A 27039-nucleotide genomic window follows, 5' to 3' on the forward strand; every position below is an offset into this window, starting at 1 on the left:
ACAAACTCCCTCACTCTTCAATCCCACTCCTCCCTCCAGGTCTTTAAAACAGCTGTTCACCACCATCTCTTATCTTCCCCCATCCAAAACCTTGATCTTTTCTACCCCCACTAATTCACCCCTGATCCACTTTTCTGAAATACCAACTTCTTTCCTGGAAGTCCTAGCAGTGTCCAAGTGTTTTATGCCTCTCCCACCTCCCCCCAAGCCCTCTCACTCCCACAGATCTCCCGATGTTCCCTGCTCTCAAATGTTGTACTTGTGTGCTTCCCCCTCTCTCCCCATCTTGTCTCCCGCTCCCTTTATTATGTCTTATGTGTCGGGTTTTTTTTTTTGTCATTAATGTTAGTTCTCACACGAGCCTCGATGTTGTATACAAGAGAAAAATGACCACAGTGTGGTCACCAGCTGCGACGTGTAGAATCATGAGGATATCCGTTGCAATATGTGCTACCAAATTCGACCAGTCATTAAATTATACGCATGCACTAGCGTCTTTTTGTCTTTCAGTTCTGGTCTTGTCCTTTGTTTTGCGACGCAACATGCTTCATCAACTGATTACATATAATGTATGGATGTGAATGTTATTTCTGTTAATGTTAATTCATTAAAGTTATTTATTAATGTTAATTCTGGGTGGCAGAGGGATAATTTGAAATGGGCTTGGTCGGTAGGGGAAGTCCGAGTGTATGCACATGCGCTATTCAATAATTACACCTAATTTGTGTCAAGTTCTGTGAAACGAGATTGATATGAAAACATTCATGTTGTCTTTGTTGCTAAATTTATTCTGGTTTCTTCAAACAAATCGCGATTTTAGTCCGCGATGTTCTTGCCTTATACCAACGCACGTCCGAGTGTGTGCGCATGCGCTATTCAAAAAGGCACCCCAACAACAAGAACAACAACGTGGTCCTCTCATAGAGCTGCTCGTCGCAGCTAAAAAAAGCATTTATATTCCAGTTCTTTTTCCCTTCGTCTGTTTAGGCCATCCTAAACCATTTATTAAGATACCTAAAATGTTGGTATACATCAATGGGAACATAGTGAAATAATCAATTGTATATCCTCCACTCCTAATTTTTGGGCCCAATTTCACAATGTGGCAAAGTTATAAGTTCAGGTCGATGACAACTTTTCCAGGAATTGACCGAGCAGGTCTCCCTAAACATCTGCCCTGGTCCAATCTACCAGAAAACCCACAAGAAAAAAGTATGTTCTTTCATGAGTAGCCCGTCCCAGATTCTGGGCCTTGGCACACCTACTAACATCACCGGCCATGGTGAGATGAGCAGACATTTTGTGGGTTTTGACCTCCCTCTTCATCTCCCCCTTGCCCTTCTCTCTTTAGATCCTGTTGCTCTGTCCAGCCTGCTCAGAGACCATGAACTCCCTCCTAACATCATCGCTGACCTTTGCAAACAAAGTGCGTAAATCTTGAGCCGGCATTGGACGTGTACCAAGTCTGCCCAAGTGATGAGTCTGATTGTCTTTTTATTTTCCCCACAGGACACTGGCTCGATGTAACGGTGGCGTATCGTGGTCGGACCCTTCTCTTGCAGCGTGTGTACGCACTACAAGGGTTCCGGCTTGTACCTCCAGGTTCCGCGACCATCTTGGCTTCCAATGACCCCAAATTAATCCCGCTGCCCTCTGTGCACAACCTCACCACACCACGACTACGCGAGTCCGCCGAGACTCTGGTCCGTTTTGTCACCGGCGGGGTCAGCGTATGGCTCGAAAATGCCGGTGCTCGGGATTCTCTTCCCGCGATTTGGGCTCAAAGGTGTTGCCGAGCCCAGGTTTTCTTTGCCGGAGGTATGGGCCTGCCGGGTCAAGACGGCCAGGCCACCAAGCTTCAACGAGGGGTGAAAACGACCATCTTCGACCCACACGTGTTCCAGCAGAGTGAGGAAGGGACCATTGGGGTGTTAGCAAGAAGTGACTGGCAGCCATTTTGTTTGGTACCTCCACAAAGCTGTATGTTAAAGGATACTTGTGGAGAAGAGCTGTAATCACCATGACTTGCTACCTTGTCTGTGTTGTAGGATTGCAGCAATTTGCCAACGGGTGGGGTCCGGCCCCGACCTCGGAAGCCGTGCTTTGTCTGGGTGAGGCTTTTACCCCTGGGGATGGCCGCCGGAGACTCATCACCATCCATGTGAGCATCTGCCCCTCTCACGTCCCCTCACCAGTTCCATTAAAGGTGTCATTCATTGTTCGAGCTCAGCTCTTTTACCCTGGTGCTCCACAATTTCTTTAATTGGTGTCAGGGCACTCACCTTGTACACTATTTATTCAGAAATTGGCAACACACTGAAATACCAGTTTAAAATAAATAAATAAATACTTAAGTTCCAAAAACGAACGCAACATGAGTGCGCAACTTGGCATCATGTCTGAATATGAAACTCTCAAATACTGTGGTTGTGAACACGTTTTGGTATTAGGGACAAAGTTGTGTCTTGAATGAGACAAGTGCAGACGTACACGGTATCTGCACCGTCAGGAAAGACACCCGTGAGGTTTTCAAAAGGTTATGCAATGAACAGCCACACTTGATAGTTGAAGCTGTCAAATATTTACCTCCACCACCAAAGATGGATGGTGAAGATCATAACGTTGGTTGGTCATCTGAAGATTTTGGTGAAGATCCGGATTCGGCTCGTATAATTTTTAAGTGATTCTTCACCATTGGGAGATTGGGCCAAAAATGATACATAGCAGAATATCTCAAAAAGTTGTGGAGGGATTTGGACGAAACTTGGTGGACCGATTGGGTGTCTGACAAGGACAAACGGATTCGATTTTGGTGAAGATCCTGATTCGGATCCGGGTACTAGAATTTTTAAGTGATTCTTCACCATTGGGAAATGGGGACAAAAACGATACAAAGTTGGAAATCTCAAAAGGTTGTGGACAGATTTTGATTAAATGTGATTCTGTATTGTGATTTTCTGGTCTCCTCTGGGATACAAAACGTAAACTGTTCACCTGGCGGAGGTATGCTCTCCACTGAGTGCCGTTGTAGTTCTATATATAATTGGTAAGCTAGTCAAGTCGATTGGCTGGTCAAGAAGAAAAGTAGGCCTTGACGATTGGCTGCACAGACCAATGATCGTGGCATACCATGGTCAGACAGGAAACTTGTCATCCATCACCATTGGCACACAAGGAGAATCAGAGAAACTATGGAGATGCAACTGCATCACATGATCCACCAAGAAAACAGGCGACCCATTAACAAGCTCACACCGACAATCATGGATACCAACACATCGAGGCCAATGGACCATGATGAACAAGACCACACTGGCCAATCAGCAGCACGCAATGACCAACCAATCAGCATGCCACAATAACCTGCCAATGGGGGGATGAGGGAGGGGCACTGCAGTCATAAACTCTGCATCCCATTCATTCCAGTTTCTTCCTCCTGTCGATGGGTGGAGCTGCCTGAAATGTTGAAGCCAACTTCATTTATTTTTCTTTAGAGTTATTGCTAAAGCATTAAAAATATAGATAGCACTTTTGAGAGCCAACACATGGTGTACAGTTTACACTATAGACCTTTTACATTTGTGTGTATGTGTTTGTATGTATACATAATGTACAGTCGAGGCCAAAAATATTGGCACCCTTGCCCTTTTTTCAAATAATGCACCATTTCTTCCAGAAAATTGTTGAAATTAAATCTCTTGGTGTCCACATTTGTATTTATTTGGTTTTCAGTGGAACAAAACAAAAAGCTGAAAAAATACTAAACCTTAGCTTTTTCCACACAAATCCTAAAATGGCCGGACAATATTATAGGCACCTTTTTGAAGTCGTTAGAAATCATTAGATTTCAAGCAGGTGATTCTCCTTTACTTTGGAATTGAACTCACCTGTGGTGAGTAGCAGGTGCTTGCAATATAAAAATCACTCATTCAACCAGTTTGAACAGAGAAAAGGAGTCATTCTGCTGTTTTGTGTCACTGTGTACCGCAATGAGCATGGAGAAAAGAAAATGAGAGAATTGTCTGAGGTCAGACACAAGATTGTAGCCAATCATGGGCAATCTCAAGGCTACAATTCCATCTCCAGAGACCTTGATGTTCCTGTGTCCACCGTACGCAATGTTATCAGGACGTTTAAGGCCCATGCCACTGTAGCTAACCTCCCTGGACATGGCCGCAAGAGAAAACTATATCGAAGATTGCAGCGAAGGATTGTTCGAATGGTGGAGAAAGCACCTCGATCAACTGCTAAACAGATTCAATCTGAACTTCAGACAAGGTACGACAGATTCAACTCGCACCATCCGTCGCCAACTCGATGAAAGGGGGTGGGGTGTGTGTGTGTGTGTGTGTGTGTGTGTGTGTGTGTATATATATATAAGACAGATTTGTGAGGAACATAAATGAAAAAACGAGATGTGTGATGATTTTTGTGGAGGTTCTGATGAGTGCAATACATCAAAATAATCGTCATGATCTCCTGAGTTGACAAGGACAAATAAGCCGGAAGAATTCCCACGTTTTTAAACGCATGCCATGTTAAGGTGTATAAAGCAGTTTAATAGGTCTTCACAGCATGGTATTCCAATTACAAAAACTAGCAACAGTACCCGCCCTATGGGCGGGGCTTCAATTGGGAAGCCCAAATGAAAAGGTAAAATATCAGAAGTTGAAGGCTTTCTTATTTTAAACGATTCATATAAACATCCGTTGAATCATATCACACGCAAATCATCAAAATCTGAACAGTACATGGCTAAACAGTACATGGACGATCACATACCACGTACGTCGCTCGCTCTCATGTTGTCCCGATAATGATCCTTCCGCAGGTTCACCGATGGAAACCTTGTTACGACTTTTACTTCCTCTGGACAGTCAAGTTCGCTCATCTTTTTGGTGCACCGGCACGCGCAGAGAACGGTCCGTGCAGGGGCTGATCCGAGGATCTCGTCAAACCGTCCGATCGGTAGTAGCAACGGGCAGTGTGTACAAATGGCATGGACTTAATCAACGCGAGCTGATGACTCGCGCTTACTGGGAAGTCCTCGTTCGTGGAACACTGTCTCAACCCCAGTCGGTTCACCCGAGCCTGACGGCGAAGGGCAAGGCACACGCTGGCCCGTCCAGTGTCGCGCGCGTGCGGCCCCGGACATCGAAGGGCATTAAATGTTCATTAAACGTTCATAAAAGGATTACGAAACGAAAAACATTACAAAATTACGTTCACACCATCACGTCAAACACTACCGTGAACACATACATCGTCACAATGAGAACATCGTCACAATGAACGTTATGCGAACGCGAATGTTATGCGGGAGTCCAAACCTGAGAATGCTGGAGACCAAAGCGGAAATTCGGAAAACTAAATAGCCTATTTTACTCACAGGGGTCCAAGGATTACCCACACAAAATATCTTTGCGATCAGTTCAGCAGTTTTTACGGTACCTTCGAACAGACGGACGGACATTTGGTGAATTATAGTAAGATAACTAAAACGACGATAAACAATGATAACATTATAACAAAGCATATATTAATTAACACTAATAACAACAATAATAATAGTATCATTTGGCGATTCAAAATGGGTGGGTTCATAAAAAATGTAGTGGTCTGAGGGTCATTAACCAGTGTGGCAGCTACATTCAAGTGTAAGGTGTGCACAGGGGGAGCTGCAGATGGAGGAAATGATGAGTTGGATCTTGGAGACGGCGTGAAGCTGGAAGGTGTGAAAACATTTTGTTACCTAGGAGACATGCTGAATGGAGAAGGTGGATCAGACTCGGCAACGGTTGCTGGAGTGAGATGTGCATGGAAGAAGTTTCGGGAACTGAGTGGCGTGCTGACGAGGAGGGGTGTGTCGTTGAAGCTGAAGGGAAAGGTGTATGCTGCATGTGTAAGAAGTGTTATGATTTATGGGAGCAAGACATGGGCAATGAATGTCGAGCAGCAACGAAGGGTGGAAAGGGTGGAAATGCGAATGGTTCGGTGGATGTGTGGAGTATCGTTGAGAGAGAGGAAGACAAATGATGATTTGCGAAAGATGATGGGAATAGAGCCAGTGATGGATGCTGTGAAGAGAAACAGGTTGAGATGGTTTGGTCATGTGTTGAAGGATGAAAGTGACTGGTTGAGAAGAGTGATGGAAATGAATGTAGAAGGAAGTAGAGGACGGGGAAGACCGAGAAAGACTTTGATAAAGGTGGTGGAAGAAGAAATGCGGGCAAGGGGGTTAACAAGGAGAGATGCAGAAAATAGGGCAAAATGGAGAAGATTGTCATGGGGACCACAAGGCGAATCCCCGCTCGAGTAGGGAAAATGGCCTTAAAATGCCTGTTGTGTTCTTGTATTTGGCAATAATCGTAACGAATGTAAAATTGCCGTCCTGGCCTAAGCACATGTGGGCTTGGTGAAAGGCAAGGAAATGCTCAATCAGAACAGCGACAAGGCCACGAAGAGCAATTAAAATTAGGTGGACCAACGGGCCCACTCGTTAACTAAACATACGACCAACCTGCTTTTTGAATTTGGTCCAATGGCCCAATGAGCCAACTCATTTGCAAAACACATGAACAACCTGACTTTTGAACCCACCTGAGGAAACTCAAATATATTTTTAACACTTATAACACACAGGTTTTAACACATGGACATTACCTTTTCTCGAATGACCTCACCTGTACAATTGTTGTATTTGCTGAGCAACAGAGATTCCCACTGTTAAGGGTAACCCTTTGGACTAACAGAAATCCAGTTGGTGATTCCACGGTACCAGTCTCTGTTCTCCATTTTGTGATCTAAATGCTCATCGTTTACCCGTGCACATTGCGCTCTTCCACAATCGATTCTTCCTCCAAGTGTTTTTAACTGATCCATTCAATCTAATCGATGTTTGTCAGCCTAATAGTAATATTATTCTGATGTGTGAAGCCTGCAACCCATGCCGACAGCAAATGGACTTTCTGGAAGGTTGGCCGCATTTCCCTTCCAATCATCATGTGACTAGTCAACATACTCTCCATGGGTGCTCCCATGTTGAGAGGTTCATGCAAATTGCTGAAGCGGCTGCAGAGAAAACCAAAAAAAAAAAAAAAATCCTGCTGCGGGAAGGCATGCAACTCTTGGGGGGGGAGGGGGGAGGGGGGGGGCATGAGAAAATGAGGCTAACACCACCTCTAATGTATATCGTGCACAGAAACCTGGCACAACAGCGGTGTGGCAAAACAAAATGAGGCTTACACCATCTCTGTCTATCGTGCACAGAATAATAATAATGCATTTATTTTGTATAGCGCTTTTCAGGAAGCCCAAAGACGCTTTGACAGAGTGCAAAAACATAATGCATAGCAAAACATAAAAACAATTGCAAAAGACAAGAATCAATAGGGAAATATTTAAAGCAAAAAGGAGGGAGAAGGAGAAGAGATAACCCACCGTTTAGAGGCCATTTTCCCCCGCAAAGCGGGGGTTGGCCTTTTCGGGGACCGTGGTTGTTGTTTTTTTTGGTCCCCTTTTTGAAGCAATGTTTTATGGCCGGATGCCCTTCCTGCCGCCAACCCTGTTTGTCGCCTTTTACGACGAGCAGGGAATTACCAGTGAACTGGTACTCAATTAGCCGACCTCGGAAGGATGACAGGCTGAGTCAACCCCCCTGGCGTTAATTCAGCGATCGACCGGGATTCGAACCCAGGATCCTTGGATCCTAAGCTGGCACCCTAGCCGCTAGCCCAACACCAGGACTAGAAGGAGAAGAGATAGTCAGGGGTTAAATGCTGTGGGTTAAATGTTGAATGCAGTGTTGAACAGGTGGGTCTTGAGTGATGTTTTGAATGGTGAGTGAGGAGGAGTCTCTGATGGTGTGAGGTAGTGAGTTCCAGAGGGTGGGAGCAGCGATGGAGAAGGCCCTGTCCCCCCAGGATCTGAATTCGGTCCGGATGGGGGGGGGGGGTGCAGGAGGTTGGTACCAGCAGAGCGGAGGTTACGGTTGGGAGCGTGTCTGGAGAGGAGGTCAGCCAGGTAGGATGGGGCCAGGTTATGGAGGGCTTTGTAGGTCAAGAGGAGGATTTTGTACTGGATTCTCTGGGAGATGGGGAGCCAGTGAAGCTTGTAAAGGACGGGGGTGATGTGGTCACGGGTCCGGGAATGGGTGAGTTGACGGGCAGCGGAGTTCTGAATGTATTGGAGTTTATTGGCGATTGTTGATGGTGAACCATAGAGGAGGCTATTGCAGTAGTCCAGATGGGAGGTGATGAAGGCGTGGATGAGGGTTTCTGCAGCCATGGAGGAGAGAGATGGACGGAGACGGGCGATGTTTTTCAGGTGAAAGAAGGCTGTCTTTGTGATCTGTTTCGTGTATTTGTCGAAGGAGAGGGTTTTTTTTTTTTTTTTTTTTTGTATACAAGATCGAGGCTCGTGAAAGAGCGAACATTAATCACACAGAAAGACAGACACAAAACAAATAACATCGGGAGCGGTAGACAAGATGGGGAGAGAGGGAGAAGGACACAAACACAACATTTGAGAGCAGGGACCGAGAGACATGGAGACATCGAGAGAACTGTGGGAGGGAGAGGGCTTTGGGGGGGAGGCATGGGAAGGGGGGGGGGGGGGGTGGGAGAGGTATAAAACATATGGACACTGCCAAGACTTCCAGGAAAGAAGTTGGAATTTCAAACAAGGTGGATCTGGGGTGAATTAGTGGGGGTAGAAAAGATCAAGGTTTTGGATGGGGGAAGATAAGAGATGGTGGTGAACAGCTGTTTTGAAGACCTGGAGGGAGGAGTGTGATTGAAGTGAGTGTGGGAGTTTGTTCCAGAGGCGGGAGAAAAGAGGAATGAAAGAGTGAAGGTGAGCAGAGAGCCGAGATTTCGGCAGTTTAACCATCAGAGGGTGGCTGGCAGATCTTGTGCGACCTGTAGGAATATTTGGGGGACAGAGCACAGAGAGAGCTGGGGGAGCAAGGCCGGAGAGGAGTCGGTAGAAGACAAAGACCACCTACCTGCCTGCGCGCAGCTTTCACTCACTGCGGTGAGTGAGTGAAAGGCCCTCAGAGATAGCTTCATCGCGGGAGATTCCAATGATTCTGAAAGCTTTGGATTCAACAGCGTGAAGCCGAGCCAGGTGTGAGGCAGGAGCACCAGCCCATAGGGGAGAACAGTATTCCATTGAGCTGCGGATGAAAGCCTTGTATGTGGTGAGGAGCTCAGGTGTGCCTAGGAAGGACTTCGCACGACGGAGGATGCCCAGTCGGCGACTGGCTTTGGAGGCCAGCTTGGAAATGTGGTTTTCCCAAGAAAGATCATGGCAGATGGTGAGACCCAAAAGCTTGAGCGACAGAACTTCTTGGAGAGGATTGTTGAGAAAGTAGATGGGAGGGTTGTCCAGTCGATCTTTTCGGAGAGACATAGTAAGAGTGTGAGATTTGTCAGGATTGAAAGACATGTTCCACATGTTTGACCAGTCTGTGATTTTGTCCAGGTCTTCAGAGAGTGAGGAGGCTGCAGACTGCCGATCTGAGGGAAGAGGAATGGAGCGGCAGAGAGTGGAGTCATCAGCAAAGAGATACAGAGGATTTTCCAGAGAGTCGGAGAGATCATTGATAAAGACCAGAAAAAGCACAGGGCCCAGCACACTGCCTTGGGGAACTCCAGCTTGAACGGGAAGGGGAGATGAGAGAAATCCATTCAGGGCCACACGTTGACTACGACCAGAGAGGAAGTCCGCAAGCCATGCATGGAGATTTCCATGGATACCATAGGAGGAGAGTTTGGTGAGCAGAGCTGGGTGCCAGACCGTATCGAAGGCACGTGATATGTCAAGGGAGACAGCTCTGATTTCCTGTTTGGCATTGAGGACCTCCATCCATTGTTGAGACAGCAGAAGCAGCATGTCCAGAGTAGAGTGACCTGGTCTGAAACCAAATTGATGATCCGAGATCAAGCCATTGGAGAAGAGGAAAGATTTCATATCCGAAGCAATGATGGATTCCATGACTTTGCTGATAATTGGGAGCAGGTTGATTGGTCTGTAGTTGCAAGGATCTGTTTTTGCACCTTTTTTGTGTAAAGCGGTAATGTTTGCTGATTTCCAGGATGCTGGCAGATGACCTTGAGCAAAGGATAGGGTGAAAAGAACAGAGAGAGGGTGAGATAGAGCGGCAGAGCAGGATTTTAGGACCCGTGGGCTGATGCCATCTGGTCCAGTTGCAGAATCAGAGTCGAGGTTTGACAAAAACTCCTCCACCTTGTCAGGAGAGAAGGTCACAGAGTCCAGGAGCAGTTTGGTTCGACTGGGAAAGGTGGGAACAGAAAGAGATGGGTTTGGGACTAAGAATTTTGAGGCAAACACAGAGTTGAGGCATTCGGCTTTGTCACGTGCGATGTCAACTGTGTGGCCATTTGAGGTAAGGGAGGGGATGGAGGGGGAACAAACACCAGAAACGGATTTGACCAGACGCCAGCAGGATTTGGAGGAAGGAGACAGGTTTGAGAGTTCATTCTTGAGTGAGGAGAGATAGTGCTTCCTGGCACTCCTGAGGGTAGACACACACTTGTTCCGAGCTTGGTGGAAGGAATTGAGATTTCCTTCAGTTGGATTAGCCTTCCAAGAGGCAAAGGCAAGTTGTTTCAGGGCAACTGCCTCACCACAAGATTCAGTGTACCATGGACAGGAGGAAGGGTAAGACAACTGAAGGCGAGATGGGATAAATCTGTGCATGAGAGAGATCAGTTTGCTTTGGAAGAATTCCCAGGAAGAATTGATGTCGGAGGCAGTGGAGATGGGAGACCAATCCAGACGAATGATGGCTGCTTGAAGACCGTCCCAGTCGGCCTGAGTGAAATGCCAGACTCGTCGACGCTGAGGAGGCTCTCTGAGAATGGCCAGAGAGATGTCCACTTTGACAAGTGGGTTTGGTCAAAGATGATGCCAAGATTCCGGATGTGAGGGGAGGTGGATACTGGGAAACCGTCGATGTTGAGGGCAAAGTTATGGGTGGATTTTATGAGCGTTTTTGGGCCAATGATGATTATTTCAGATTTATCACAGTTAAGTTTGAGGAAGTTGATTTGAAGCCAGGATTTTATTTCAGTGATGCAGTTTGTCAGGATAGAGTGGGTGGCGGTGGAGATGGACTTGGTGGAGATGAAAAGCTGGATGTCATCAGCGAAGCAGTGGAATTGGAGACCATGACGGCGGATTAAGTGACCGAGGGGGGACAGGTAAAGGATGAAGAGGAGGGGGCCAAGAACTGAACCTTGGGGGACACCTTGGGGGAGGGGAGCAGTGGGGGATTTGCAGTTATTGATGGAGATGAACTGGCGTCTGTCAGAGAGGTATGATTTAATCCAAGAGAGGGCAGTGCCGGTAGCGTTAAAGGTGGATTCAAGTCGGGTGAGGAGGATGGTGTGATCGATGGTGGCAAAGGCGGCGCTGAGGTCGAGGAGGATGAGAATGTTGAGTTTGCCAGCGTCAGAGGAGAGTAGAAGGTCGTTGGTGATTTTGAGGAGAGCAGTTTCAGTACTGTGGTTGGAGCGGAATCCGGATTGGAATGTTTCATACAGGTTATTGGCAGAGAGGTGATGTTTGAGTTGAGTGGGTACAGCGCGTTCCAAAACTTTCGACAGAAAGGGTAGGTTGGAGATGGGTCTGAAGTTGTTTAGGGTGTCAGGGTTTAGTCCAGGTTTTTTCAGAACGGGGGTAACAGCAGCAATTTTGAGGGATGGTGGGACGATGCCTGTAGACAGGGAGGAGTTTATTGTTGCAATGATAAGTGGAGAGAGAGCAGGAAGGGAGGCCTTGACAAACCTGGAGGGGATGGGGTCAAGAGTGCAGGTGGCAGTTTTCATTCCTATGAGGAGTTCAGAGAGGTCAGTAGGGGAGACTGGGGAGAATTGAGACAGGGGATGGCAGGATAAGGGGGGGCAGGTGGTTTAAGGGGGAGCGGGTGCGGCGGTGGTCAAGCTGTTGTCGATGTTTTCAATTTTGCATTGGAAGAATGAAGAAGGAGATGCAGTTGTCTACTGTGAATGACTGGGTGGTGGTGTTCAGGGGGCTGAGGAGTTTGTTTATTGTAGAGAAGAGTGCTTTTGGGTTTCCGGAGCCAGAGTGGATAATTTGAGAGTAGTAGGCGGAGCGGGCATCTTTTTAGTGTTGTAGGTGGTCCTTGTAGGCTTGGGAGTGAACTGTGAGACCTGTTTTATTGCGGAGTCTTTCAAGTTGGCGAGCACGAGTTTTCATCAGGCGGAGTTCAGGGGTAAACCAGGGAGCAGAATGGGTGAAAGAAACTGTTTTGGTTTTTATAGGTGCAAGTTGGTCAAGGCAGGAGGAGAGAGTGTGGTTGTAGTAGTCAGTGAGGTCAGAAGGGGTGTGGAGGTCAACGAAGGGAGAAGTGGACATTTTTTCAGAGAGGGTGGATGAGAATGAGGTCGGTGAAAGAGCGTTTAGCTTACGGAAGTTGATAGTGCGATAATGCCTTGGTGCTGGGGTGGGGATGTTGATGGTCATAGTGATGGCTAAGTGGTCAGAGAGGGTGAGGTTGGAGCCAGAGAGATGGTGCAAAATTAATCCAGTAGAGCAGACAAGGTCCAGAATGTGACCACGGTTTTGGGTAGGAAAGTTGACATGTTGAGTGAGATTAAAGCAGGTGAGTAAATCAGTGAAGTCAGTGGTTATCGTGGAGTCCATGTGGATATTGAAATCACCGAGGAGGATGATTGAGGGGGAGAGGGAACATAGCTGGGTCAGAAAGTAGAAGTCAGACAGGAATGATGGGTGTGGTTTGGGAGGGTGGTAGACGACAGCCATGACTGACTGTGTTTGATCAGAGAGTTTAAAAGCCAGGTGTTCAAAGGATGGAGCAGATGCGATGGAGATGAGGCTGGTCCTGATGTCTTATCGGTGGATAACGGCAATTCCACCACCTCGGCGAAGTAGAGCGTGGTTTATTGATGGAAGAATATCCATTTGGTGTGGTGAGGTTGAGTGCGAAGTAGTCCAGAGGTTGTTGCCAGGTTTCGGTGCCAGAAACCTGGCACAACAGCGGTGTGGCATGAGAAAATGAGGCTTACACAATCTCTAATGTCTATCATGCACAGAAACGTGGCACATCAGCACTGTGGCACAAGAAAATGAGGCTTCCACCATCTCTAATGTCTATCGTGCACAGAAACCTGGCACAACAGAGGTGTGGCACAAGAAAATGAGGCTTACACCATCTCTAATGTCTATCGTGCACAGAAACCTGGCACAACAGCGGTGTGGCATGAGAAAATGAGGCCTCCACCATCTCCAATGTCTATCATGCACAGAAACGTGGCGCATCAGCAGTGTGGCACAAGAAAATGAGGCCTACACCATCTCTAATGTCTATCATGCACAAACGTGGCACATCAGTGGTGTGGCATGAGAAAATGAGGCTTACACCATCTCTAATGTGTATCATGCACAGAAACGTGGCACATCAGCGGTGCGGCATGAGAAAATGAGGCTTATGCCATCTCTAATGTCTATCATGCACAGAAACGTGGTACATCAGTGGTGTGGCATGAGAAAATGAGGCTTACACCATCTCTGATGTCTATCATGCACAGAAACGTGGCACATCAGCGGTGTGGCATGAGAAAATGAGGCTTACGCCATCTCTAATGTCTATCATGCACAGAAACCTGGCACAACAGTGGTGTGGCACAAGAAAATGAGGCTTCCACCATCTCTAATGTCTATCATGCACAGAAACCTGGCACAACAGTGGTGTGGCAAAACAAAATGAGGCTTCCACCATCTCTAATGTCTATCATGCATAGAAACCTGGCACAACAGCGGTGTGGCAAAACAAAATGAGGCTTCCACCATCTCTAATGTCTATCATGCACAGAAACCTGGCACAACAGTGGTGTGGCACAAGAAAATGAGGCTTCCACCATCTCTAATGTCTATCATGCACAGAAACCTGGCACAACAGTGGTGTGGCAAAACAAAATGAGGCTTCCACCATCTCTAATGTCTATCATGCACAGAAACCTGGCACAACAGACAACCTGGAAGATAATGATATTTTATAATTTTTATACATTATCTAAGAATCGTAATGCAAAACAAACGCATGCACGCGCGCGCACACACACGCACGCACGCACACACACACACACACACACACACACACACACACACACACACACACACACACACACACACACACACACACACGGGGAAGTACTGTCACTCCCGGGATACTCTGGGTACCAGCAATGTCATAACAATGGCGCCGCTTTTCTCACCATACTCAGTGGAGCATTTCCTCGGGAGGAATGTCCTCCTCCCCATGGATGCCAACCGATGGTGATTGTCCGTGCTCTATCCTTTGAAATGCTGAGCATCAAGCAAGGAAGCCGCATGTACCATCTGTAAAGTCTTTGGTATTACTCGAACCAGTCCAATCCGGATGGGTGTTTTTTAGGAGACACCATCTCAATATTTGGTGGCCGTTGGCTCTCTTTGGGAGCTCATGGTGCTTTAAGTGCTGGCAGGATGTCAGTCACCCTTCCCATGAACGAAGCCAGTGAGAGGTGTCTGTTTAGTCGCCGACAATGCGGCAGGTAGCCCTGGGTTACACGTTACCAGTGGCTTCCCAAAAGACTGACCTGACCGGTTGCCCTCTTTTGCGGCTTCTCCATTCCGGTAAGCTCGCATCGCTGCCTGATCTACCTCTTAGCAGGTCATAGTTCCCAGAGTCGACCCTTTTGCGGCTCCATCCCTCTGTGTGTCATTCACATTCTATTTTTGTGTTCACTTTGCTTTTTCTCTCAACACTTCACATCCTCATGCTTTACATGATGTGTAAACATGCTTTACATGATGAGCTTCCTTTGCTCCTTTTGTCATATTTAATCTTTGCCTGTTTATAATCTTACTCTTATTCTTCCACGAGTCTGATTTTTGCATCTAAATGCAGGCCAAGCATGAGCTTAACCACAAGTACACTGTTGACAAGCATTACAATAATGGTGTGTTTGACCCACCCTCCACTTAGGTGAAACCTGTTTATGCTGAACTTCTCCTCAACGAGATCTCAAACCACGTGACTGATGAAACAAAACACTCGCAGTCTTGGCCCATCCCGCTGTCACCGATAGCAGCCGGTGCTCCCTCGCCCCCAGATACCCCGCCGCATCCCATGGACATTGGCAAATGTCCACCTATCCCTCTTTCGATGAACGATCCCTCAAAACTCTCAATGCCCATGCCCAGCTTGGATTCGCAGGACTGCAGAACTCTCATCGGTTCCGAGTTTCCCTCATCGTCGACGTCCGAAATGGTCCGATGTTCAAATGACAATGGCATCCAGTTTGGGGTGGTACCCACTCTCAGTGTCATTACTTTTGCACCGGCACCGTCACTTCCTGCTACACCCAGATCGGCCTCCTCCGTTCCTCGTTCTTCTCCACCCTCGCCGCCACACTCTCCCCCTTTTTCCTCGACGCACCTCGTCCGCAAACAACCCCCATTCGGGACCCAGCTGCTGGTCCTCAAAGCCAAACCGATGACTTTCACCTTGGCCCATCAGGTATTTCTCTCTACGGCGAGTAGAATTCCTACATCCAAAGTCCTACGGTCGACGGACTCGGAAGCCGGGGAGCTGCCGGTCTCTCTGCTCAATCTGCTGTCTCGCACTTCAACGAAATTTATTGACTCCTTGGCAAATCGACTTCCTTCATCCCCAGCCGATTCTTCACCTATGTCTCTGGACAATCACGTGACTCAGGTAGCCAATCACCAGGCCCTGACTCAAGCCATTCGTATATCTGTCACAGACAACCATCTCGTGTGTCCCTCGAGTCAGGTATCTGTCACATCCATCTGTCACTTACCAAGCCCATCGACTAAAGAACTGCTGTTCCCTCCAACTCAAAAGGTTTCCCCTCCGGCCTCCAAGCCGTTCACTCCTCCTCCTCCTCCCATAAAAATGTCGAATTCTAATTTACGCCTTGCCACCTCAGCAGCGAGTTTCTTCCTGCGCAACCCCCCTCCAATCTTCAGCACTGCACCATCAGACCCTCCTCCACCTAATGGCATCCCTCCAATGCCCAGTCTTATCGTCTCCGTCATCCCTTGCTTATCCAATGTACCACGAGCATGCTCCACAAACCAAGAAGCAAGTTCTCCCAGCAAACCCAACCCACCTGAAACTGGATGATTATTGACACATTGTAATGTTTCTATAGAAGGCACAGTCACAACCAAGTATATAAAAAATCCATTTGGACCTGTGTTTGTTTTCTGTGTTCTTTACTGTGTAGCAACGAAAGTATAAACAAAATGCAAATTGTGTTAAGATTATTTTTCGTTTTGCAGTTTTATTTCTCGCCAATCGATTTGGGAATTAAGGAAGTGAATTAAGGGCATTCAGAAATCTGATCACTTTCTTGTTTTGGAAATTAACGATCCTTCAATTCTATCCTCTGATAAAGTTATGAACAAAGTTCAGACCACAAAGGGGTTGAAATTCTCCAGTTCATTGTGCACTACAGGCCTTGTCGGCATGACTCATGGTCATCGTTTGCACCACAGGCCTTGTCGGTATGACTTATGGTCATTGTGTGCACCACAGGCCTTGTCGGCATGATTTCCAGTCATTGTGTGCTCCACAGGCCTTGTCGGCATGACTTTCAGCCATTGTGTGCGCCACAGGCCTTGTCGGCATGACTTCCGGCCATTTTGTGTGCCACAGGCCTTGTCGGCACGACTTCCGGCCATTTTGTGTGCCACAGGCCTTGTCGGCACGACTTCCGGCCATTTTGTGTGCCACAGGCCTTGTCGGCACGACTTCCAGTCATTGTGTGCGCCACAGGCCTTGTCAGCATGACTTCCGGTCATTGTGTACACCAAAGGCCTTGTCGGCATGACATCCGGTCATTGTGTGCACCACAGGCCTTGTCGGCATGACTTCTGGTCACTGTGTGCGCCACAGGCCTTGTCGGCATGACTTCCGGCCATTGTGCGCGCCACAGGCCTTGTCGGCACGACTTCCAGTCATTGTGTGCGCCAGAGGCCTTGTCAGCATGACTTCCGGTCATTGTGTGCACCACAGGCCTTGTCGGCACGACTTCCAGTCATTGTGTGCGCCAGAGGCCTTGTCAGCATGACTTCCGGTCATTGTGTGCACCACAGGCCTTGTCGGCATGACTTCCGGCCATTTTGTGTGCCACAGGCCTTGTCGGCATGACTTCCGGTCATAGTGTGTGTGCCACAGGCCTTGTAGGCATGACTTCTGGCCATTGTGCGCGCCACAGGCCTTGTCAGCATGACTTCCGGTCATTGTGTGCACCACAGGCCTTGTCGACATGACTTCCGGCCATTGTGCGCGCCACAGGCCTTGTCGACATGACTTCCGGCCATTGTGTGCGCCACAAGCTTTGTCGGCATGACTTCTGGCCAGTGTGTGTGCCAAAGGCCTTGTCGGTATGACTAAAAGTCATTGTGTGCGCCACAGGTTTTTTGAAAATGAAACCATTATGATCATGGTGTTCACCATGGGCCTTGTACAGTTCGTTACATACTCGAGATGAGGGAGTGCAGGCATCGTGATACAGTACAAGGTTATAATACCCTCAGTGCAAGTGGTCATTTGTGGGGCTGATAGTCTTGGGGCAAGCGCATTTTTAGGGGCCAAGACCGATACAGGGTTACGGGCCAAGACCGATGGCATACCCAGTTGAGGAAGAATCGAGTTGCGATTGCTGGTATGGTGGTGGATGTAAAACCCATGAAATGGGGTGCTTTGGTTAAAATGGACTCTTAGGAAGTATCCCTGAGACACCGACAGGAATGGTAAAGAGAGCTTTGATGCTTTTGAGCCATGACCTTTGAATAAACATTTTAAACTAGAAGCTTCGGCCTTGGTGGATGGAATTTTAATGTGGGCAATTTTTGTAATATTTGAACCTTTTTGGGCCTGCAGATGAGCGATCGGATTGTTTGTGACGATCATTTCTTACCTGTGCAGTGTAAATACTGTAAATGGAGTTATATTCTATCGGATGTGTTTCCTTTGGCGGTTGCATGACCCTCACACGAATTAAACATGCAATGTGTAACGACTCCGCTGTCTCGAACATACATGAATCACCATGAGATGCATTAAAGTTTCCCTTTTTTAATCGGTGTGATGTACAAAGGCGAACAGGTGTTCATGGCTTCTGCAGCTCCAGAGCTGTGGAACGCATTGTTAAAATGGTAGCTCGAGTTACACCTACAGAACCAGGTGGACACTTTCAACTGCCACAAGTAGCTAACGAAAAACAACTCTCAAAGATACAAATACAAACATTTACAATACCGGTATCAATGGAAAGAGTTTCCGAAATGTCCAATCGATGCAGAGTCGAGCTCGTTGCAGTTTGTCACCGTCCATGTCCCAGGCCGAGCGTTTGAGGAAGCGCGGAGGCCGAAGGTGCCAACGACTTCACTATATCGTCTCCGAGGTTCAGGTCTCTGCCTTCTTTGTGCTGCAGTCACAAAAGGTTCACCAATGACGAACCAGAACCGGTCCAGACTCCCACGGCCCGAGGTCCGATCGACGTACGCGGCGGAGTACTCACGGCACGATGCTCCAGTAAGCGTTGCTTGAAAGCGAGGAAGTCGGTGCAGGTGAACACGACCTCCAGAACATCGTCCATCACTTCCTGCTGTCGCTGCCTGAAAACGGACGATGCACAAATAAAACATGGCGAGTAACTTGGTGACCGACCGTCTCCACAAACATCTCATCAACAGTTCAAGTGCGGTTACACGTGTGGTGAATGAGCACCCTCCTCTCCCCCATATGACCGTATAAATGGACATATCGACAGGTGACTTCTATTTACCTGTTACATAGCAGTGTGGTACTTGCCCCATCCCCTCGTGTACATGTACAATTATTTAATACCTGTGCTGCACCGTCGACCTTTCACTGACGTGTCTGCATTTTAAGTCCAAATGCAAAAGTTCACAAAGATTCTGAAACCAACATCGACGATATTGACAACACAGCACCTGGTGCGAGTTAGACTCAAATCAAATGTCTTATTCCACTGGACATTGAGGGACAATGCGAGCCGCGTTTGTACTTTTTAACGAGTCGCCGTTCAATGTCAATGTCTGACCGTGTAAACGAGCCGCACACTCCGATTGTGTAACTTGCAGGAACGTACAAGAGGTTATCCAAAGGTGTGCAGATATTGGAAGAGAAAGAAGGCGATGAAAGACGAAACAAAAGGGGCGGAAAAAAACAATCCCAACAATGGACGGTGTTGATGCGCGAGAGAATGACGGTGCCTGTTGGTTATGGCCTAGTCACCTTCGGATAATGTGGAAGGGTCGGTGTGGACGAACTGTGAGAATTGTGTGTGAGTTTTTGAGTGAAGGATGGAAATCGAGAGAGAGGTTATTCGTACTCGAGAGAGTCGAGGAACCTTGACATGTGAAACTCGGGCAGGCGGCGCTTTAATTCCCGTTCCAACAGCTGCTCCATCAGCTCTTGCTGCAGGTATTGGATCAAAAACAGAAAAAGTCAAAACTTTTATAATCACCAAGTAATAACAATGGGCATGCATTGTGAACACAACGTACAATGGTGTGATATCCCCATGGATACTGAGTGAGATCAATGAGGGGCACATTGAGATATCCCCATGGATACCGAGTGAGATGAATGAGGAGCACATTGTGATATCCCCATGGATACTGAGTGAGATCAATGAGGGGCACATTGAGATATCCCCATGGATACCGAGTGAGATGAATGAGGTGCACATTGTGATATCCCCATGGATACTGAGTGAGATCAATGAGGGGCACATTGAGATATCCCCATGGATACCGAGTGAGATGAATGAGGGGCACATTGTGATATCCCCATGGATACCGAGTGAGATGAATGAGGTGCACATTGTGATATCCCCATGGATACTGAGTGAGATCAATGAGGGGCACATTGAGATATCCCCATGGATACCGAGTGAGATGAATGAGGGGCACATTGTGATATCCCCATGGATACTGAGTGAGATCAATGAGGGGCACATTGAGATATCCCCATGGATACCGAGTGAGATGAATGAGGGGCACATTGTGATATCCCCATGGATACTGAGTGAGGTCAATGAGGGGCACATTGTGATATCCCCATGGATACCGAGAGAGATGAATGAGGGGCACATTGTGATATCCCCATGGATACTGAGTGAGATCAATGAGGGGCACATTGAGATATCCCCATGGATACCGAGTGAGGTCAATGAGGGGCACATTGTGATATCCCCATGGATACCGAGTGAGGTCAATGAGGGGCACATTGAGATATCCCCATGGATACCGAGTGAGGTCAATGAGGGGCACATTGTGATATCCCCATGGATACCGAGAGAGGTCAATAAGGGGCACATTGTGATATCCCCATGGATACCGAGAGAGATGAATGAGGCGCACATTGTGATATCCCCATGGATACCGAGTGAGATGAATGAGGGGCACATTGTGATATCCCCATGGATACTGAGTGAGATGAATGAGGCGCACATAGTGATATCCCCATGGATACTGAGAGAGATGAATGAGGCGCACATTGTGATATCCCCATGGATACTGAGTGAGATCAATGAGGGGCACATTGTGATATCCCCATGGATACCGAGAGAGATGAATGAGGGGCACATTGTGATATCCCCATGGATACTGAGTGAGATCATTGAGGTGCACATTGTGATATCCCCATGGATACCGAGTGAGGTCAATGAGGGGCACATTGTGATATCCCCATGGATACCGAGAGAGATGAATGAGGGGCACATTGTGATATCCCCATGGATACCGAGTGAGATGAATGAGGGGCACATTGTGATATCCCCATGGATACTGAGTGAGATGAATGAGGCGCACATTGTGATATCCCCATGGATACTGAGTGAGATCAATGAGGGGCACATTGTGATATCCCCATGGATACCGAGAGAGATCAATGAGGTGCACATTGTGATATCCCCATGGATACCGAGTGAGGTCAATGAGGGGCACATTGTGATATCCCCATGGATACCGAGAGAGATGAATGAGGGGCATATTGTGATATCCCCATGGATACCGAGTGAGATGAATGAGGGGCACATTGTGATATCCCCATGGATACTGAGTGAGATGAATGAGGCGCACATTGTGATATCCCCATGGATACTGAGTGAGATCAATGAGGGGCACATTGTGATATCCCCATGGATACCGAGAGAGATGAATGAGGGGCACATTGTGATATCCCCATGGATACTGAGTGAGATCAATGAGGTGCACATTGTGATATCCCCATGGATACTAAGTGAGATCAATGAGGGGCACATTGTGATATCCCCATGGATACTGAGTGAGATCAATGAGAGGCACATTGTGATATCCCCATGGATACTGAGTGAGATCAATGAGGGGCACATTGTGATATCCCCATGGATACTGAGTGAGATCAATGAGAGGCACATTGTGATATCCCCATGGATACTGAGTGAGATCAATGAGAGGCACATTGTGATATCCCCATGGATACTGAGTGAGATCAATGAGGGGCACATTGTGATATCCCCATGGATACCGAGAGAGATGAATGAGGGGCACATTGTGATATCCCCATGGATACTAAGTGAGATCAATGAGGCGGACATTGTGATATCCCCATGGATACTGAGTGAGATCAATGAGGGGCACATTGTGATATCCCCATGGATACCGAGAGAGATGAATGAGGGGCACATTGTGATATCCCCATGGATACTGAGTGAGATCAACGAGGTGCACATTGTGATATCCCCATGGATACTAAGTGAGATCAATGAGGGGCACATTGTGATATCCCCATGGATACCGAGAGAGATCAATGAGGGGCACATTGTGATATCCCCATGGATACCGAGTGAGATCAATGAGAGGCACATTGTGATATCCCCATGGATACCGAGAGAGATGAATGAGGGGCACATTGTGATATCCCCATGGATACCGAGAGAGATGAATGAGGGGCACATTGTGATATCCCCATGGATACTGAGTGAGATCAATGAGGGGCACATTGTGATATCCCCATGGATACCGAGTGAGATCAATGAGGTGCACATTGTGATATCCCCATGGATACTAAGTGAGATCAATGAGGGGCACATTGTGATATCCCCATGGGTACTGAGTGAGATCAATGAGAGGCACATTGTGATATCCCCATGGATACCGAGTGAGATCAATGAGAGGCACATTGTGATATCCCCATGGATACTGAGTGAGATCAATGAGAGGCACATTGTGATATCCCCATGGATACCGAGTGAGATCAATGAGAGGCACATTGTGATATCCCCATGGATACCGAGTGAGATCAATGAGAGGCACATTGTGATATCCCCATGGATACCGAGTGAGATCAATGAGAGGCACATTGTGATAACCCCATGGATACCGAGTGAGATCAATGAGAGGCACATTGTGATATCCCCATGGATACCGAGTGAGATCAATGAGAGGCACATTGTGATATCCCCATGGATACCGAGTGAGATCAATGAGAGGCACATTGTGATATCCCCATGGATACCGAGTGAGATCAATGAGAGGCACATTGTGATATCCCCATGGATACCGAGTGAGATCAATGAGAGGCACATTGTGATATCCCCATGGATACCGAGTGAGATCAATGAGGGGCACATTGTGATATCCCCATGGATACTGAGTGAGATCAATGAGGGGCACATTGTGATATCCCCATGGATACCGAGTGAGATCAATGAGAGGCACATTGTGATATCCCCATGGATACCGAGTGAGATCAATGAGGGGCACATTGTGATATCCCCATGGATACTGAGTGAGATCAATGAGGGGCACATTGTGATATCCCCATGGATACCGAGTGAGATCAATGAGAGGCACATTGTGATATCCCCATGGATACCGAGTGAGATCAATGAGGCGCACATTGTCATTTCAGAGCACGCCACTCTCAATACGGAAACAGTGCGTCGTGTCGATCGTTTTTTTCGATTTGACTACTTGTAAGTCCTCTAGAAACCTTCCCTCACGGGAAAGGTATCCATATTGTTTGCAAGATGTCAATGTGAGGGGACGGTGTGTGTGTGTGTGTGTGTGTGTGTGTGTGTGTGTGTGTGTGTGTGTGTGTGTGTGTGTGTGTGTGTGTGTGTGTGTGTGTGTGTATTTGGTTGTTATCTCCATTTGCGGGTTTCAGAAGGTGGAACTGAGCCCGCTATTTTAACAGTGAGATTTGACGGCGTCTTTGTCACAATTTTGCCAACATGCACGAGTAAGGGTTATTTTTATTTCTATATACTGTAAATGTGTAATATTATCATTGTCCATGTGTCCTTTTACATTATCTACCCCTCTGTGTGCTGAGGAAGGTGTTTTCCATTGATGTTTGCTAAATGTCCAAGTTGGAGTTCAGGTTTTGTGTAAACTTACATATTCCTGGAAAATGAGAGTATAACAAAGCTTGTTTTCTTCACTGTTATCAAATTCTGAGCAGTGTTTGTCCATGAAGTGTACTTGCAACCTTCGGAATGTCTCACCTGAAAGGTAAAAGGTAATTATCGAGTACATAGCAGCATAAGTGTAGCATATTTATTATAATAATAATAATATATATAATTATCATGTGCACATGTCCGCCCATGGAGGATGCTCAAGGTGCTGACAAAATGAAACACTAGGTGTGATCAAAACGTTCGGTGAATGTTCCAATAAAATCATTTTGTTAAACATTAAACCCCTCGAAATAGGACACACACACACACACACACACGTTCCACCGTTCCTGCCATTGTCAGAAACATTTTTGGAAGTCCTTGTTGATCACCTTCAGAAGGTCTGTCATGTTGGATTTGATGTGTTCGATTGTGTCAAATCTCTTCCCTTTCATCGTTTGTTTCAATTTGGGGAAGAGCCTGAAGTAGGATGGGACCAAGTCGGGCGAATAAGGCGGATGCAGGATGACGGGAGGCTCTTTTGCTGCCCAAAATTGTTGGTTAGAGCGCGCCGTGTGGTAGAGCACGTCGTGATGGAGGAGCCACCCGTTCTTCCACTTTTCCAGCCTTTTCCGCCTGACTGCCTCTCACAAATGTTTCATAAGTGCCACGTCGAAAGCCGCATTAACGGTAACGCATTTGGGAAGAAATTCTGCGGGAACCATTCCTTCCATGTCGAAGAACGCAATCGGCATGAGCTTCACCTGCGATTTCGAACGTGACGCCTTTTTCGGTCTCGGTGACACGGGTATCTTCCACTAGGAGCTCTGTGCTTTCGTTTCCAGGTCTCGTGATGTGGGTATCTTCCACTAGGAGTTCCAGGTCATACCCAAAAGCACACAACTCATCACCCGTTATCACCTGCGGTAAGAAAGTTGGATCCTAAACCCATCGATCAAGCAAGTTGGATGAAATGAAGACAATTTTAGTTTTGGTTATCTGTCAGGAAGTGCGGTATGAACTTTGTGCTGCCACGTCTCGTGTTCAAATCGTCTGCAGTATGGCCTGAATAGAAGCAAACGAAAGACTGGCGTCTTCCACGACTTCTCGAATGGTTAAACGCCGACGTGCTTGGACGACAGTGCCGACCGTTTTCATCGGTTCGTGCTGTTGACGGACGACCGCTCCTTTCATCATCTTATGGCGACTCATTTCCTCCTCGAAACCTTTGGAACCACTGGAAACCAGTCTTCTTTGTCACAGCTTCATTTGCGTAGATCGTTACGAGCATTGCATGTGTTTGTTTCCGTAGCAAAGTTGAAAACAAAATTTCATGTTTGCACGTTGCTCAAACTTCGACATTTTCGACAAAAGCGCCAGACGCCACGGCACACAGTACCAATGGTGTTTGTTGGTGCTGGCAAGTGAGAGGGTTAACAAAATAAGCCCTGACCACCAACCTCAACAATGTTCACTAGTTGCGTTCATTAGTAGCGACATCATTCACCAAACTTTTTGATCACACCTTGTACATGATCATAAACAGAATACAAAAGAAAAACTAAAACAACAATCATCTAGGGTGTTCCACAGACGAGGAGCTGCTGGTGTGAATGCTCTGTCACCCCCACTATCTCTTAGACCTTGGCACCACAAGCCACACATCGGATCGATGATCTCAATCCAGTATGACATAGTGTACGGGTCGTGGTGAGTGAGATGATGTATTGAGGTGCAAACCCACAGATTGCCTGGAAAGTAATCAGCAGTACTTTGTACATAAGTCTGTGTTCGACAGGAAGTCGGTGCAGATTTTATGGGGTGCAATTGGGGTAATGTGGGAGAACTTCCTCGGGATGGTGACTAGACGAGCCGCTGCATTCTGCACTTTCTGCAGTCGTTGAATCCGTCGAGTAAAGAGTTGCAGGTACCCAGACGAGACGTAATCAAGGCATATGTATCGTCTGATAGATCGAAGATTGCGAAGATGAGTTTCATGCACCTTGAGACGTGTCACTCATTTGCCATCTTGGAGTCTAAGATCACCCCCAGGCTCCTTGCCCGATCGATTGGTGCAATCCGGGCATTACCGATCTTAACGTGGGGAACATTGACTTGAGCAAGCTGTTACCTTGAGCCGAAAAGAAGGAACTCGGTTTTCTCATCATCGAGTTTTAAATAGCAGTGTAAACAGTTCATAGGGAAGCCTCGGATTATACACAGGAAGTGAATTGTTGGAAAATACAACCTGATTAAAAAAGAAAATAAATTGTCATGTGTCACCTTCTTGGCCAGAGAGAAATAAAATAAACAAGGTATGCATTTGAAAAGCAATAAGAAGCTGAGAGGATGTGAAACAAACACCGTCTCACTTTGTAAATCTCTCGTGGAGAGAACTGTGCTCCCTTTTCAAAGGGAGCATTTTACTGCCGATTGCAAGCGACTGGATAAAGTGTCAAATCACAAAACATGAACAGGTGCCCGGCTCCACGCTGCCCATGATGAATGCAATATGTATGTTTACAGTATTATATAACTCATGTCACATGATGAATGCAATATGTATTGTCGTGCGATTGCCCCTCGGTTAAGATCGGGGAATCGCGGATGAAATCGAGCTTAATGAGGCGACTGAGGCGTTTCCCAATTGATGGCGGATCATACGCGAGACGGAATGAAGAATGCCGACTTACCTTCACAGTCCGATGTCTTCAACCTGAAAATCAATAAATCAAACCAAAACGGACATAGAATGAAGAACGAGAAATATTTATTACGGACCCAATAACAAAGGACGCGACAGAAGAACTAAAACCTAGGTTGGGATCCCACTCACAGACTTCATATATAAAACAATGGGAGAATGAATCAAAGGAACCGTTGTTTGTGCGTCTGTGCTTATCTGTCTGGCTGTGGTGTCCGGCAGGACGCGTCTGGTTGTGCAGCTCCGCCGTCCAACGTGGCTCCGGTTGGTGCGAACTGCCTGGTCGTTGGCACGGAGAGGCCCTCGGCGCGCGATCGCTCGTCAGCGCTCCAACCGCAAGCCTCGATCGTCGTTCGTATGCGAACGCAGGGGAAGAGAATCGTCTGTGCTGGTCTCCCCACCAAAGTCCAAAGGCAAGAACAGGTCTAGCACAAAGGGACAGTCCAGAGCAAGAGGCAAAGGGAAGAGAGAAGCGGAGGCGAAGACAGGCAGAGGTGAAGAGAGAAGATGTCGGTCAGCGAGTGGTTTTACTGATCGTCTTCTAACGTCACTCTCTATCTCTACGAACCAGTGCGTTGTTTCTTGGTGGTCTTTCGCGCCTTCTCACGTCACCGGCGCTTGTCCTTCAATCAGCGCGTCGCTTGTTGGTGGTCTCTTGCACCTTCCTCACTGATTGGCCAAGGTGTCATCGGTCGGTGACCAATCAGTCCGCCGCTTCCTTCCACCAATCAGTGGCCAGCTTCTTACCTCATGGTGCGATCTCCCCATCAAAACCCTTTTGACCAATCACGCGCGAAGTGGGTGTGTCCTCAGCCTGCCTTGCATGATGTTTGCCTGCTC

General features: G+C 47.3%; 2 protein-coding genes across 12 annotated transcripts in view; one reads left to right on the forward strand and one right to left on the reverse strand.

The window, feature by feature from the left end:
• The window catches only part of LOC137426642 (uncharacterized), a 67738-nt gene extending 49636 nt beyond the window's left edge, over positions 1-18102 (forward strand). For both annotated transcript variants that reach the window (XM_068115367.2, XM_068115368.2), the window contains 4 exons: positions 1352-1426; positions 1510-1908; positions 2049-2161; positions 15035-18102. In XM_068115367.2, coding sequence (XP_067971468.2) covers positions 1352-1426; positions 1510-1908; positions 2049-2161; positions 15035-16198 — 1751 coding nt within the window. In that variant the 3' untranslated portion in view covers positions 16199-18102. The remainder of the gene's footprint in view (positions 1-1351; positions 1427-1509; positions 1909-2048; positions 2162-15034) is intronic.
• ARL2BP (ARF like GTPase 2 binding protein) overlaps positions 11318-27039 on the reverse strand; it is a 46901-nt gene continuing 31179 nt past the window's right edge. For 4 of the 10 annotated variants that reach the window (XM_068115387.2, XM_068115388.2, XM_078779199.1 and 1 more), the window contains 4 exons: positions 23494-23600; positions 19440-19525; positions 18603-18699; positions 18142-18509 (listed from right to left, as the gene is read on the reverse strand). In XM_068115387.2, the coding sequence (XP_067971488.2) occupies positions 18405-18509; positions 18603-18699; positions 19440-19525; positions 23494-23600 (395 nt within the window). In that variant the 3' untranslated portion in view covers positions 18142-18404. Of the gene's footprint in view, positions 13034-18141; positions 18510-18602; positions 18700-19439; positions 19526-23493; positions 23601-27039 lie in introns of those variants that run through there. The other 6 variants (XR_013623640.1, XR_010984388.2, XR_013623641.1 and 3 more) reach the window with 5 other exon arrangements.

This window comes from Myxine glutinosa, chromosome 5 (genome assembly GCF_964187855.1).
Source record: "Myxine glutinosa chromosome 5, kmMyxGlut1.1, whole genome shotgun sequence".
NCBI lineage: Eukaryota > Metazoa > Chordata > Myxini > Myxiniformes > Myxinidae > Myxine > Myxine glutinosa.